This window comes from Equus quagga, chromosome 1 (genome assembly GCF_021613505.1).
Source record: "Equus quagga isolate Etosha38 chromosome 1, UCLA_HA_Equagga_1.0, whole genome shotgun sequence".
Classification (NCBI taxonomy): Eukaryota; Metazoa; Chordata; class Mammalia; order Perissodactyla; family Equidae; genus Equus; species Equus quagga.
In genome coordinates, this window is record NC_060267.1 from 184,948,679 (window position 1) to 184,964,334 (window position 15,656).

The following is a 15,656-nucleotide window of genomic DNA, read 5'->3' on the forward strand; positions in this document are numbered from 1 at the left end:
CACTATTTGAGGCTTGCTTTACAAGCATTGCTAATGGCTTTACATTTGCTCCCCAAGTTTAGATGAGGAGATATGGGTGAGTTAAATGAGAGTTAGGGAAAGTCTATTGAGATAATTATTTTCAAAATGACTTCTTGGTGGCAAAAAAATCTGAAGATGAAACGATCTGAAAGCCCATGTCAAGCAATTTAGAATTCTGATTCAATATAATGAAATAAAAACCAAAATAAATCATTTTAAAAAACCATTCACTTAGTCTGTAAATAGTAAATAAGATATGTGGGTGAGGTGGGTGTGCACAAAGTTTAAAATCATGTAAAATATCAACTCAGTAACTCTGGAAAATAAACATTTAAGTAGTACACTTAACATATGTTTATAGAAAGATCAGAATAAAGCAATTTGAAGGAAATCACTTCATAACTTTTGAAATATACATTACCAATATTCTGACAAGGTGATTCCTGCTTTTTTGCAATTTGACACATTTTAAAATTAGTCTTGAAATGTACACCCTACAGTCATGTAATATAATACATTGAGTTGTTTCTTTGAGATATACATCTTTGGGAAAGAAAGCACCTAGATTTGGAATAATATTTGAACTAAAATTTTCTATGCTTCAAGAATAGCTAAGAAAGTTTGCCAAATCTGCAGCTTTAGAAACAGACTCTTTTATTTTGGACTTAGAGCAGTTTCCTTTGCTCTACCCAGAAGTTGGTCACTCTAGTTGGGTGCACTTCACAGAACTTAATCTGGCAGTGTTTCCCTCCAATTTCCATTCAAATAAGCAAAACAGTTCAAGAAATGGTGTGTACATTCACAACCTTTTCCAATAGTGTGTGAGCTAGGGACTGCTTCTATTTCCACTTAGGACACGCAACATAATTGTTTTAAGGGCAGTCTTGATATACTGAAAAGATGAAAGGAAAACACTGTTTATTTAAGAGAGAGAAGAAAAAAACATTTGGTAAACAATTTGTATTTTATAGAAATGAAGGAAACTGCTATTTACAGACCAGGGCAGGCATGTCTTGAAGTTGGAAGGTGGCCGTTTGACACCACAAGAGATATCTCCCAGACATTAGCATAAAGCTAACGTGGTCACTGTCAGAGGCGTGTTTTGCTGGCACATCCAGGCAAGACTCTTCAAGACAACTTAAGGTTTTGCTCCATTTCTTCCATTCCCAAAGTGTGTTTTCCCCCTGCCAACAGTGGGTATAGACACATGCGTGGGGACAGTACATTCATTGAGTTTGTGCAACTTTCTGTTTGCTCTGAGGTTGATAAACAGCCAAAAGCACTAGTAAACTCGGCCAAGATTTGACTTAGAAAAGATCTTTAGAAATCCGATAAGAAACAAAATCTTTTAATAGCACAGTGTGTGATCTATGGGCAACACATCAAAAGCACTTGTGTTCACACTACTTCCAGCTGTTTGCACTACAAGTAATTAACAGTGAATCTATAAAGCTAACGCAAACCAGCAAATACTAAAGGGCATCCCGCAGCCTCCGAACAAAGGCGTTGGTGGAGCAGGTTGGAGTTGCAGAACCACCCTGCTCTTTTAGACCAGGGGATCACGGGCCCCTTGGCTCGCTCGCTCTCTCTCCCTGTAGGCTTTGTTCAACAGCTGGATTTCCTCTTGGTGCCCCTCCCTCTCCTGACGCTGCTTCTTGCTGTTCTGCCTGTGTGCTTCCACCGTGTCCGGGATGGAGATGTTGATGTCCCCTTCAGGACTACTTGTGGGCAAGAAGAGAGAGTAGGAGGCTGTCTCCCCTAAGTCACACGAGACGAATCTGTTTTCTTTCCGGGAGTAGCGCAGAGATGGCGATCTGACCTGTGTGGACGACTGGCTGATGTTGCTAATGATTGACACGGTGTCCAAGGCCTCCTCATTATCACAGATTTCAAGAACTTCCAAGTGTATTTTCACACTGGCGTCCGCGAACGTGGCGGGAGAATCCTCAGAGTTTGGCTCATGGCCGACACTTTTGGATCGATAGACTTCTATTTTCTTAGAGGCTGGGGATATTTTTTGTCCTTCTGCGCTTACCTCATAGGTAGACAGAGAAAGAGTTTTCCCTGTAGGCGCTTGGAGAGACACGGTGCCCTGGAATGCACACAGGGGGATGGCCAGGCCACCACCAGAGCGCTGGGGACAAAGACAAAACCGTTATTGTTCGGAACTAGTTTCTCAGATAGGGCCATTTAGAAATTCATTTTACTTATCAAAATGTAAAGTTCTTCTATTTCAGACCCATTTCCCTAGAAACTTTTTATGAATATAGGATTTAAATTCTGCCCTCAAAGTACCGTAGCTCAGTTTCTTCACGGTCGAACACAACATCTGCACAAGGGCAGTCAGGAAGCTGCCTTTCGAGATAAAGGACACACTTCCACAGTGTAAGGCAAAATTTGTGTATTGATGGGCGGCAGTAGATGTTTTCAAGGGCAGAATTGGGGCATAAAATTGGATACGTATTTACAATCTGGAATTGCTTGTCAATTTTTGTTACATGTTCAGTTACATTAAAAATTTTGCATAGGTTGAAAGAAATACAGACCGTGTTATCAAAATGCACTTTCTTTTCCTGTTTAGTACGCCAGGGAGCATGCTTATGAAACTGTGATTCAGACTAAGTACAAAGAATATCTCAGTTGTTAGGTTGAGCACAGAGGAGAGGAACCGATGTCAGCAGAGCTGTGCTACGGTGTCCTTACTTTTCCACCGAGAAATCAGTCGTGATTAAGTAAACCCAGTCATAGAGAAGTGCCCCACATCTCTGCAAAAACCTGCCTGAAAGTTTAACCCTTTTGTATTCTATGTAAAACTTTGTATATTAAGACCTTTTAAAAACTGTACTCACCACTGAGAAGTGCTTAAGAAATGAAAATAGGACCAATTCCTATAAAAGCCTGTCCTTTATACTGTTGATTCATGCCTCCATACTCTCAGCTGACTCCGGTTTTGATCACATGTCAGTGTCAGAAGAAGATAGTAGTATGCCAGACTTCTAGAGCAGCGGTGCTCAAAGCCACGTCCTCAGACCAGCTTCATCAGCATCACCTGATAACTTGTAAGAAATGCAGATTTTTGAGCCCTTCCCCAGACCTACCGAATCAGCACCTCTGGGGTGGGCCCGGCAGTCTGTAATCTAGCAAGACCTCCAGGTGAGCCTGTGCGTGGGAAGGTTTGAGATCCACTGCTGTAGCCAAAGAAATGTAGCCCAGAAAAGGAAGGGATGGGAGGGTGGTTAGCAGACCGTTTTGTACACCCCCTATGACGCCTGGAGTTTCTCACTGGACTGGCTGAAGTGTGTCTTTCCACCTGGGGAGTTGGCAGGAGGGCTCATCGTATTTGGCCAGTCTAGGATGATCAACCTTCCCAGTTTGCCTACGACTGTGCCAGTTTTAGCACTAAATGCCCTCATCCCAGGAAACCTCTCAGTCTCAGGGAAATCAGGATGGCAGGTCACCCTATTTTCCTTGGGCATTTTGTATCTGGACCTAAGAGCGGCTGGAGGAAGCCCAGAATCAAAGTCACACTATTGGAGAGCAATTTGGATTCTCTTCTGCTTAGAGAAATTTTTAAGGGAGGATGCATTGTGAGCTTCATTCGGGTGCCTTCCTGTCCCACCCTTTGAATTCATGGACCAGAAAAATACAGTCTAGGCTATGTGAGACATGTCACCAGTCTTTTCCAGTTATTCTCTATGGAGAAGTCTTGAATTCTATTTATCCATAAGGGGACCTGGGAACCTAACTTTAGGGCCTTGCCCCACACGGGGCCAGAAACTGAACTCTTGCACTATGAAGTTCACTTTACCCTTCTGCTGAGGCAAAGAATGTCATCAGCTTCACAGGGACGATGCTGACTGAAGGAGGAGAGACAGAGGAACAATACTTGGGTTCATTACTTACCAGAGCATTGTTTGAATGGTGGCAACTTTCGGCAAAGTTTTATTTTTTATTCATCCTTTTTTTGTGTGTGTGTGTGAGGAAGATTAGCCCTGAGCTAACATCTGCTGCCAATCCTCCTCTTTTTGCTGAGGAAGACTGGCCCTGAGCTAACATCCGTGCCCATCTTCCTCTACTTTATATGTGGGACGCCTGCCACAGCATGGCTTGACAAGCGGTACCATGTCTGCACCCGGGATCCGAACTGGTGAACCCCGGGCCACCAAAGTGGAACGTGTGCACTTAACCGCTGCACCACCGGGCTGGCCCCTCATCCATTTTATTAAACATTTACTGAATACCTATTATGTGCAAGATTCTGAGCTTACATTGGGTGTACAGATATACTACGTCTTCATTCAAAGACTCTACAGATAATTAGGTGAGAAAGACATGTGAAGAAACAAAATGAAAATTTCAGCTCTAACCGTAATAATAGAGACAGGAACCTAGTTCTGTGGGGTCCAAGCAATGACCACTTCTGGTAAAGAGATTTCATGTAGCGGGTGGCATCTGAAACTGATCTTAAGAATAATGAAAAGATGGACAGTTTAAAAGCCTTGCTTTCTGAGTGGTAAGTCATGAGTTAAAGGGCCAACCTAAAAACTTTCCATCCTCAGAAAATATTTTTGTTGTCAAAGACAGCAACTTTTATTTTTTAAATCAAAATCGACTGAAACATTATTTAATCAGAAAATTTGTGTCATTTAATAATGTGAATTATAAGTACAGCCTTCTTTATTCTGAAAGCTAGTTAATCTGAAAGCTGAACTCCCTTACATTGCACTTTCTTGCAAGGAGAAAAAACAACTGTGTCTCAGTGCTTAAAGAATTGTTTATAAGTTTCTCTTTGAAGTGGCGCGCTGTATAAACGATGTCCCATGGAGGGTACCAGTTTAAAAAGAAAGAAACCATAAGAAAACCGAGTTGTCACACAGTGCCCAGCAGCATTGGCTTGTCTGACTCAGCACCTTTACCAGGACTCCAACAGCATTACCGGGTCTTTGTGGGTACCAGCTTGTGTCACTGACGGGCAGTTAATATAAAGGCAAATGTGGTAAAGAATTTTTTTGCATCTGATTTTATACATCCACAGAGGTAATGCAGATTTCAGTAACTTCCCCACGCTAATCTTACCCTCAAGTGAACAAACAAGCTTTACTGAGTTATCAAGCGACAGCTCATTAAAATTAGCATTTTAGAATTGCATAGTGCCAGAGTTTAGCTACATATGAAGTCTGGTTGTTCTGAAATAGCACACAGCGTCTTGAGTTATCAGAATTCTTTTGTGAAGAATTTGTATTCAAAAGAGCAGTCTCCACTTGACAGTCATAGAAATGAAGACACAGAGTCAGATTATGTAGAAAGATCTGAATGTACATCTTCATATTATTAATTCAAAATTGGCAAGTTAGTTTCATCAAAATGGTACTGTCACTTTAAGCTCATTTAGTAATTTTAATTTTACTGGCTATGAAAGTATTTAATGTATAAATTTGTTTTGGTCTTAGATTTGTATAAGAACTATAAGCATAAAGAGTTTATACCAAATGTTGTTTGTACGCCTTTAAGCAAAATGATAAAAATTTGATGTGACAGTGAGGTTCATAGAATTTCGTTTTCTTTAAAAGGGACGTCTCCATTATTTAAGTTAGAGACTCATTGCTCTAGGTGAGGGAGAATGGGAGCTTGAATGAAGGGAGCAGTAATAGGGGTAGAGATTCAGGGAGAGAGCTGACAGAATGACAGAATTTGAGTAAAGAACAGAATTTCCCACTTCCTTTAGAGTATGGAAGGAGGATTATAGTGAAGAGAGATTAGAAGCTGGGAGAACAGATGGATGGGACCACTGTTACGTACTGGAACTGGGTCAGCTGCTCGGTCTACAGCGATGGATGAAGAGGCCGCAGAGCCATGGAATACACAATGACCAAGCTCATGGACAGCTGCATTTGTGTGTCATTCATGGGACCACAGACCCAGGCTGGAGTATGATGAGCGTATGAAATAACAGCCCTTAACCAGGTGGAGTGAGGGGAAAGGAGACCCGAGAAGTCTTCCCAGAGCAGAAGTACCGGATATCAATGCTACTGTCTAGTATGTTCTAGAGTCCGAGCTGGGCCAAAATCAAGAACAAGGAATAAGGAATATAAGTGTTGAGTAGGAAGAGACAAAATTATCATAATTGTCCGATGAAAATACTGTCTACCTAGAAATTCTAGAGCAGCAAATCTAAAAAAGAATTCAGGAGTTTAATAAGGTGGCTGAATTCTAGGAAAACATTGACATCAATAGCAACTACCAATCAAAAAATATGTTTTTAAAAAGTCCCATTCAAAATAGCAACAAAACTATAAAAATGGGTGAGAGCTATATGAGGAAAACTACTATAATAATGAGAAGTCCTGAATAAATAGGAGATAAAAGAAATAATGTTTCCACATGGGAAAACTCTATGTTGTAAATATGGCAATCTTCTTTTACTTTATTGATTTAACACAAGTTCAATAAAAATCCCAATGGAATTTTATTTTGGAACTTGGAAAGTTCCTTCTAAGACTTATTTGCAAGAATGAATGCTTGTGGATAACCAAGAAATATTGCAAACAAACCAATGAGGTGGATTTGCAAACTTTATATGGAGCAACCGTAGTGAATATAGGGGGTTAATGGTGAGCTGTGACAAATCAAGGAGAGTCAGGAAACCAGATGGAGTATATCACAAAGATGGCATTCCATAGTAAGTAAGGACTCATGGGAGCTCTTACATATTATTGGCTATCCATGGCAAAATTAAATTAGATTCCTTTTCATGTTATATGCAAAATTCATTTCTTAAGTCTTAATCATTCTTTTAAAATCCTGGATGAAGAAGAACTTTCCAAATCTGGAATAAAACCAGAAATGACACAGTAAAGGATGAACAGATTTGGACTGCAGAGAAATGGTAAGTGTCTCTGTAGAAACATACGCTAAAGCAGCAATAAAGGGCAGGTGGCGGCCAGGGGAAACGTGGGCAGCTCAGATGCAAGGCAGAGGGGAGCAGTCGTACACGGAGAGTAAGATGGAATACCCAGCCGCAAAGCGGAAGTGAAGTGGGCAGAGCTCTGATGGGAAGAAACACAGGCGGGGATAGAGCTGTGCAAAGACATCCAATTCCACCAGTAGTCAAACAAGGCAAGTAAAAACAATGCATCGTTTTTAGCATCTCAGATTGCCCTCCACCAAAAAAAAAAAGATGAATAAATAAAAGATAGATGCCATGTTTACAGAACGTTTTGATTGTATTTAAGTACAAAATAAAAACTACATATACTTACCAGCGATCCTATTTCTAAGTCAGTTTGATGTTTACGTCACTGTGGCAAGTCCTCGAGTACAAGTGACCTAAATGTCTATCATTTGGTAAAAATTGATTAAATTACGGTACAGTTCTGTACTGGAAAACTATCTTGAAAGAGTGAGCTAAAACCGTAAGCTCTGCCTGGGTAAAATAATTTCAATACATTTTAAGTTATAATAGCAAATGCAAAACAATGTGTATAGCACGATCCAGCTTTCCTGTAGAAAAGTGCCTATCAGAAGACAACGCAGCAAATATGTGTGTCTGGAATAAAAAACAGATCCATAGGCACGCGAGCACACACACATATTATACGCACAGAGAAGACTGAACGGCTACACACCAAACGACCGTTTCCTCTGGGACTGGATGGGGGAGGATTTCGACTTTCATGTTTTATATTTCTAAATTGCTTGATGGTGATTTTGCTCATGGAAGTTTATCAGGTAGTAGAGGAGGCAGAGAGCGAAAAATATTCCAGAAGGGCGCCCAGGATGTAGGGGAGGGTGCAGAGTGTGGGTGCTGCGACGGTAGTCAGCCTCAGAGTTCAGTGTGGGCTTTGTGCTGCACTGGGGGTTTGTGCTATTTTTAGGTTAGGAGAGGAGACAAGCGGGATGGAGGGCACTATCTCAAAGTTTTCCCCTAATGGTTTGGTTGAGTAGAATGAAAGTGCCAGTTGAGGTGTAGCTTATTTTTCATTCACACTTTAAAAGGGTAGAGAAAGGCACTTAGGACAAAAAGAAAAAAAAAAAAGAAATGTTAAATGAAAGGAAAGGGCCAGGGTCTGTAATAAGTCAGATTCTCCTGACTAATTTTCCTGGAAACAATAAACATTTGAGTCCAACAAGCTGTCGATTTAACATTGAGTTCAAATAAACAAAGAATCTCACTTCAGAAAAAAAAGAAATACTATAGAACTGGAGTCACAAACCACAATGCAGCCTGCAGATCTGCAAAGCATTCAAAAAGTTCAAGAACAATTTCAAAAAGAGACTAAAAGTAAAAAGCAATACAATCTTAAGAGAAAATTAACATTATGAGGAGATAATACAAAAAGTGGTTAATATTGGTTTAATTTATCCTCATCTTTGTATAGTTGAATAGGGTCCCCTCCAAAATCCATAGCCACTTGTACCCTGTGAATATGACCTTATTTGGAAATAGGGTCTTTGCAATACAATCAAATTAAGATGAGGTCATACTGGATTAGGGTGGGCCCTAATCCCATGACTGGTGTCCTTTTAAGAAAAGGGGAATTTGGGCACAGACCACGTAGAGGGAGGATGGCCAGGTGAAGAAGACGGCGAGTGGAGTTACGCTGTCCTAAACCAGGACGAAGGACCCTCCCCTAGACTCGGAGGAACCTGGCCCTGCTGACATCTCGATTTTGGAATTCTAGCCTCCAGAAATATGAGACAGTAGATTTCTGATGTTTTAAGCCATCCAAGTTTATGGTAATTTGTTACAGTAGCTCTAGGAAACTATAAATGTTTTATGCAAACAGGTAAAAATACATATGTAAGCAAACATTTTGTAAAGTCCTACAACTGTCTATTTTCTTTTGGATACTGGAACAAAGTGGCATTTGTGTCAAATCCGCATAGAACGTAATCTCCTCAAGGGAAGGGAACATTTCCTTGTTGATCTTTATTTTCCCTGCCATCTATAGCAGCGCCTGGCACATAGCAGGCCCTCAAAAGAAAAATTTGTTGAATGAATAAACGTGTGCATGAGTGAATGAATCTGCAACACTGACCTTGTAGACTTTTTAGGTTCCATATTTTAACTTTCTAAAGGACAAAAAATAAGATCATCTTTTAAAAATATTGCTGTCTAGAATTTGTTTTGTATTTTAACAGCCCTATATAATAAATGATGATAGTTTCAAGTGCATCAGAAGGTCATATTAGAACATATTCTTTTTATAAAAATAGAATGTTATTTTGAATTGTACATGAAAGTTTATTGCATGATAAAAATGATAGATTCTCAGAGAACATAAAACTACTCATTTCATAGTCTCTGCTTTCTTTCCATTTAAAAGTCTGTGAATTAGCATATGCTGTCAGGAATAATGATAATCCATTAATGCTGCATCCCTGAGCGTAGGTGGCTGGAGCTTTTTATTTGGCACTGAAAAGCATCTCTAACCCTCAGAGATGCTTCAGGAGAGAGCATGCCATGTAAACACACTAGCACAAATCCTCGGCTGTGATAATTGATTCAGACTTAGTGACCTTGGGCATATTGAACTTTTATTTCTTCACTATAAGCCTGCAGGTGAATTCAGGGTGCAATTGCGATATAAAAGACTTGCTCTAAATTTCTCTCCTAACGAGGTGGAGTATTCTGTTGATTATCTGAGTCACTCACCTTAAGGAAGGTGTATTACAACATGTTGGATCACAGCACTTCTCAGAGACCATGATTTCTCATCTTATAGAGGGGGAACCGACAGCCAGAAGGCTGAAGCCACTTTCCCAGGGTCACCCAGGTAGTAGAGGCAGGACGGCACCAGTACTCCGGGTCTTAACTCCAGTGCCATGCTCATCCACCACACCCTGTTGTCCCTTTGAAAGAAATGTGCTCTAACCTGGAGCAAATCCTGGGTTTTCTGCCCTGGAAGCTAGAATTCTGTCACTAACTCATGAGTAAGCCAAGTGACTGACAGTTTTAAATTAAAATTCTATAGATGATCTTGAGGTGATTTAAGTGACTTCTAGGCATCTAAAAGTACAGACACTGAGGAGTTAAGTCACGCAGACCATCTAAGGTGGTTTGGGGGAAAAGCGTTAGGGACACACATACACACACAACTAGAGTGAGAACTTTGTGAGAAAAACAATAAACTAGATTTTTAGTGACTTACTTTTGGAATTTTTCTTTAAAACTATGTGATTACTATATTTTCACATATTCAACTCCCAAAATATTCCTTGTGTCATACTGTCACCCTCACTTAAATGTTTAGTAAACCAAATTAAAGAGGGAGACCCAGGAATTTGCTCAAGGACAGGAGCGTAAGGGCAGGGAAAGAAGGACCTTTATCCAGGGCCTGCTGTGTGCCTGGGAAGCGCCAGGTGTCCTGACACACTTTACTCTGAAGCCTCAGACCTGCGAGCTGTCAATTAGGCTTTCTCTTCTTAAGGATGCAGTCTCACAACTGAGTAACACATTTAGGGCTGATATTCACCATAACAAATACTTACTGATTCTGCTCAACACAAGCCATGTGTCAGACTTCTTACTGAGCACTTTATATGCATTTTCTTATTTAATTTTCACATCAACCTTATAAGATGGAGACACTCATCCCAGTTTTATGGATGATATACAGTCATGTGTCACCTAACATCGGGGGTGCGTTCTGAGAAATGTGTCGTTGTGGTCTCGTCGTCGTGTGAACATCAGAGTGTGCTTACCAAACCCAGACGGTCTAGCCCACCGCACACCTAGGCTTCATGGTACTAATGTGATGGGGCCACCGTCGTCTCTGCGGTCCATCGTGGGCTGAAACGTCGTGATGTGGCGCCTGACTGTGATTGAGTCCTGGGGAGATAACTCGAGTCAGTAAATGGCATGGTCAAATCCACATCCAGGATTATCCGTCTCAAACCCTCTGCTCTTAGCTGTTCTGCTACTTCCAGGCTTAGCGTTACGGGATAAAATATGAAAAGCATCTCCCTCTCCTAATCCAGCTGGAACCCACAGTGTCCTGTGGGAACAAGGGACAGGAGGGGTTTATTCACATTAGGAAGGAAAAGGGATATTTAGAGAAGATATTTAAAAGTGGTTTCTAAATAGGGCCCTAAAAGGTAATTTTGGTAGCCAGAAAAGCAGGAAAAACGTATTCCAGGACGAGGGACCAGCAAGAGCAAGGGCAGATGGAATTCTAGGGGATGACACAGTAGAGGGAAATGAAGGTGGGCACAGAGGCGGGGCCCAGGGCTGAGCCCCGTCCTGTGGGATAACAAGTTTTGATTGTAACCCACAGGCAAGCAGGGACCACACATCTTTGTTTTTGCATTTATGGAAAGGAGGGAAATTAAGATGTATGGAGTGTCTATTAGTGCAGGCACTGCACGTGGCACTTCACGTATGAAGTCTAATCTATGATAGTCCATGGGGGGGTAAAATTATTTCTGTTTTACAGAGAGGTAAATTGAGGTGTGAAAGGTTAACTACCTTGTTTAGGTTACATAGGAAGCTCAGTTTTGAACGGTGACCTAAACTCAGCTCAGATTCCAAGCACTTTCCCCCACGCCACCTAAGGTCTACGAAGATAATCGGGACCCTGTGAAAGATTGGAGGAAGGAGAGCCTGGTGGCAGGGAGACCAGCTAGGAGGATTTTAAAATCCTTGCGTGCAAAAGAAAAGGGGATCTGACCTTCAGTACTGCTAGTAGAGATGGCAAACGTCGGGCGGACGATGGGGGAATTGCCGGCTGCGGAGGGCAGCGGTGAAGGACTGCGGTGGAGTCACGTGCACCTGCCCTGGAACTCAGCTGAGTCACTGTCTCTGCAATCCTCGCCCGCTCAGCTTCAGGCGTCTCATTTGCAAAACATGAAGAATAAATGCATTAATGCATGTAAAATGACTAGCTAAGTGCCTCACACAAAGGAAGTGCTCCGTGAGCATTAGCTGTTCCTAAGAGGTGAGTAGGAGAGAGGAATCCATGGCGCTTCTGAGATTTCAGGTGCGTGTGTCTGTACCAGTAGTTGAGATAAGGAGCTTAAGAGGATGTAGATAACTTAAGGCTCCTTTTACAATCTTCACCTCCGAGTCAGCAGCATATCCCTCTGCAGTGTTTTATCCTAATGGTCTAAATATACCAAATAAAAGACAGTGATGGCCAGAGTGGATTAAAAACACAACTCAACTATATACTGTCTCCAAAAAACTCACTTCAAATATAATGACACAGGCAGGCTGAAAGTAAAAGGATGGTAAAGACACAGCATGCAAACATCAATCAAAGGAAAGCAAAAATGGCTCTATTACCGTCAGATGAAACAGACTTCCGAGCAAAGAAAATTACTAGAGACAGGGAGGATTATTGGATAGGGTTAAAAGGATTAATCCACTAAGAGGACATAGCAATCGTAACTGTGTCTACAACAAGCAGCAGAGCTGCAAAAAGGTGTAGAGCACACTGATAGAGCTGGAAGGAGAAACAGTCAAACCCACAATCACAGCTGAGCCCGTACCACCCTTCTCTCAAGAACTGATAGAACAGCCAGATGGAAAATCAGCAAGGACATAGAACGCCATCAACCTGCAGGATCTAATCAACATATACAGAATATTTTATAGAAAGAAAAACTTTTATTTGTAGAAAACTGTCCAGCAAGAGCAAACTACACCTTATTTTCAAGCTCCCATGAAACATATACCAAGATAGATCGTATCTGGGCCGTAAAATAAACCTCAGTAAAGGATTAAAATTATACAGAGTGTGTTCTCCAGCCACAATGGATTGAAGGTAGAAATAAATAACAGAAAGATAACAGAAAAATCTCCAAACTCTTGGAAACTAAACAAAACACTTCTAGATAACCCATGTGTCAAAGAGAAAGTCTCATGGGAAATAAACAAATATCTTGAAGTGAATGGAAATGAAAATACAACATATTAGAATTTGTGGGCTGCATCTAAAGCAGTGCTGAGGGGATATTTAAGGCTCTGAGTGCTTACGTTAGAAAAGAGGAATAGTCTCAAGTCAATAATGTAAACTCCCACCTTGATAATCTAGAAAAAGAAGAGCAAAATAAATTCCAAGCAAGTATAAGGGAGGAAATAATAAAGATAAGAGCAGAAATCAATGAAATTGAAAACAGAAAGCGATAGAGAAAATCAATGAGACAAAGAGCTGTTTTTTTGAACAGATCAATAAAATTGACAAACCTCTAGCAACACTGAAAATTATCAATACTGGAATGAGATGAGATCTCACTGCAGGGATAGCAAGGGAAGACTACAAACGACTTTACACACTTAAATTTGACAACTTAGATTATAAACGGACAAATTCTTTGAAAAACGCAAACTACAACAATGTACTCAATATGAAATAGATGATTTCAATAGTTCTATAAATATTCAGGTAATTGAACTCATAATTTTAAAACTCCTAAAAAGAAATCTCCAAGCCCAGATGGTTTCACTGGCGAAATCCACCAAACATTTAAAGGAGAATTAATATAAATTCTACACAATCCCTTCCTGAAGATAGAAGAGGGAACACGTCTCAATTCATTCTCTGAAGGTAGTTTTGCCCTGATACTAAAACTAGACAGAGACAGTTCAAAAAAAGAAAACTACAGCTCACTATCACTCATTAATACAGATGCATTCTTAACAAACATCAGCAAATGGATTTCAGCAGTCAATAAAAAGAATTATACTCCATGACTAAGTGGGATTTATTCCAGAAATGCATGGCTGGTTTCCATATTCAGAAATAAGTTGTTGTGATCCACCATACTAATAGGCTAAAGAAGAGAAATCACATAATTCTATCAATTGATAGAGAGAAAAACTGTTTGACAAAATTCAACATCCATTCATGTCAAAAGAAAGGTAGGAACAGAGAGTAAGCTCCTCACCTTGATGAAGAGCATCTATAAAAACCCTACAGCTAACATTAACTTAATGGTGAGAGACTGCTCTCTCTCAAAATTGAGCACAAGGCAAGGATGTCAGTTCTTACCACTCCTCAATATGGTGCTGGAAGTGCTAGGCAGTGCAATGCATCAGAAAGGGAAACTAAAGTTGCACAAATCAGAAAGGAAGAACTAAAACTGTCAGTGCCTGCAGACGGCACGGTTGGTCTAGGTAGAAAATCCCAAGGGATCTACAAAAACTCCTAGAACTCATAAGTGGGCTACTCAAGGTTGCCTGCAGGTTAAACATGCAACATCTTCTGTATTCCTATATACTGGCAATGAACATAAGAACACTAACATTGAAAATACAGTACCATTTATACTTGCTCAAAAGAGTGAAATCCATAGGTGTTAGTCTAAGAAAACCTGTATAGGGCTTACATGCTGGAAACAACATGACTTATCAAGGAAAGAAGATCCCAATAAACGGAGAAACATATCACGTACGTGGTCTGGAAGACTCAATATGGTAAAGACATCAGTTCTCCCCAAATTGAATACAGGTTTAATGCAATTACTGTTCAAATCTCATCAAGATTTTTTTTGCTGATATAGACATGATTATTCTAAAAATTTATATGGAAAGGTAATGAACTAGAATAGTAAACTTATTTTGAAAAAATTAATATAGTGAGAGTAATCAGTCTATGTAACTTCAACATAGCTACAATAATCAAGATTGTGTTATGGTGGAGGGACAAACACACAGATGAATGGAACACAATAGAGAACCCAGAAGTAGACCCACACAAATATGCCCCACTGCTTTGGACAAAGATACAAAAACAATTCAATACAGGAAAGAGAGCCCTTTCAACAAATGGTGCTGGTGCAGTTGGATATCCATAGGCAAAAAAATTAGCCTAGAACTAAGTTTCATGCTTTATTCAAAAACCAACTCAAAATGGATGACAGACTTAAATGTAAAACTATAACGCTTTTGTTAAAAACACGGGGGACCTTTGCGATCGAGGGCTAAGCAGAGCGTTCTTAGACTTGGTAGCAAAAGCATGATCCATAAAAGGAAAATGGATAAATCGAACTTCATCAAAGCTAAAAACTTTCATTCTGTGCAAATGCAGGTTCGGATTCAGTAGGTCTGTGGTGACCTGAGATTCTGCTCTCAGTGAAAGCTCTCAGGTGATGCGAGAATACTGGACCGTGGACCACACTTTGAATAGCAAAGGACATACAGTCTGCAAGGCTCCTTACAATTCTAAAATTACATGATTTCTTGGGTTAATAGATTTTTGTTAGTTTATAGTGTTAGCAATTTAGAGAAGTAGAAGATAGAATTCAATTTCAGTTGAAGGAATAATAGAAACCCCTCAAAAGCCAAGTTTATAGCTAGTACAATAAAAAGCGAAATCTTATCTTTCAAATTCCTTTAATATATTCTAATGTTTTATTCAAAGGACATATATTGCAAATGATGAACCATTCTGATGAAAAAAGATCAAGTTTCTGCATGAATCTTCATTTTACATCAATCTGATGGCCAAAATGTAAGCTTCTGAAATGAATATATCATTGCATTTAAATTATTTTTTATTTATGGAAATTGCTATTCTCATAGCTTTTACCTTTATCTGAGCCCATGAGCACAAGCATCACAGGCTACAGGAAATCCTGCAGGAATTTTGAATTTAAGTTTGTTTTTGTTCTTGGCAGAATTGGATAGGTTTTTC

General features: G+C 40.1%; 1 protein-coding gene across 1 annotated transcript in view; it reads right to left on the minus strand.

Moving 5' to 3' along the window:
* Positions 1-1,567: 1,567 nt before the first annotated feature.
* Positions 1,568-15,656, minus strand: part of GPR149 (G protein-coupled receptor 149) — a 62,029-nt gene continuing 47,940 nt past the window's right edge. The window contains exon 4 of the mRNA XM_046642295.1: positions 1,568-2,155. Within this exon, the coding sequence (XP_046498251.1) occupies positions 1,568-2,155 (588 nt within the window). The remainder of the gene's footprint in view (positions 2,156-15,656) is intronic.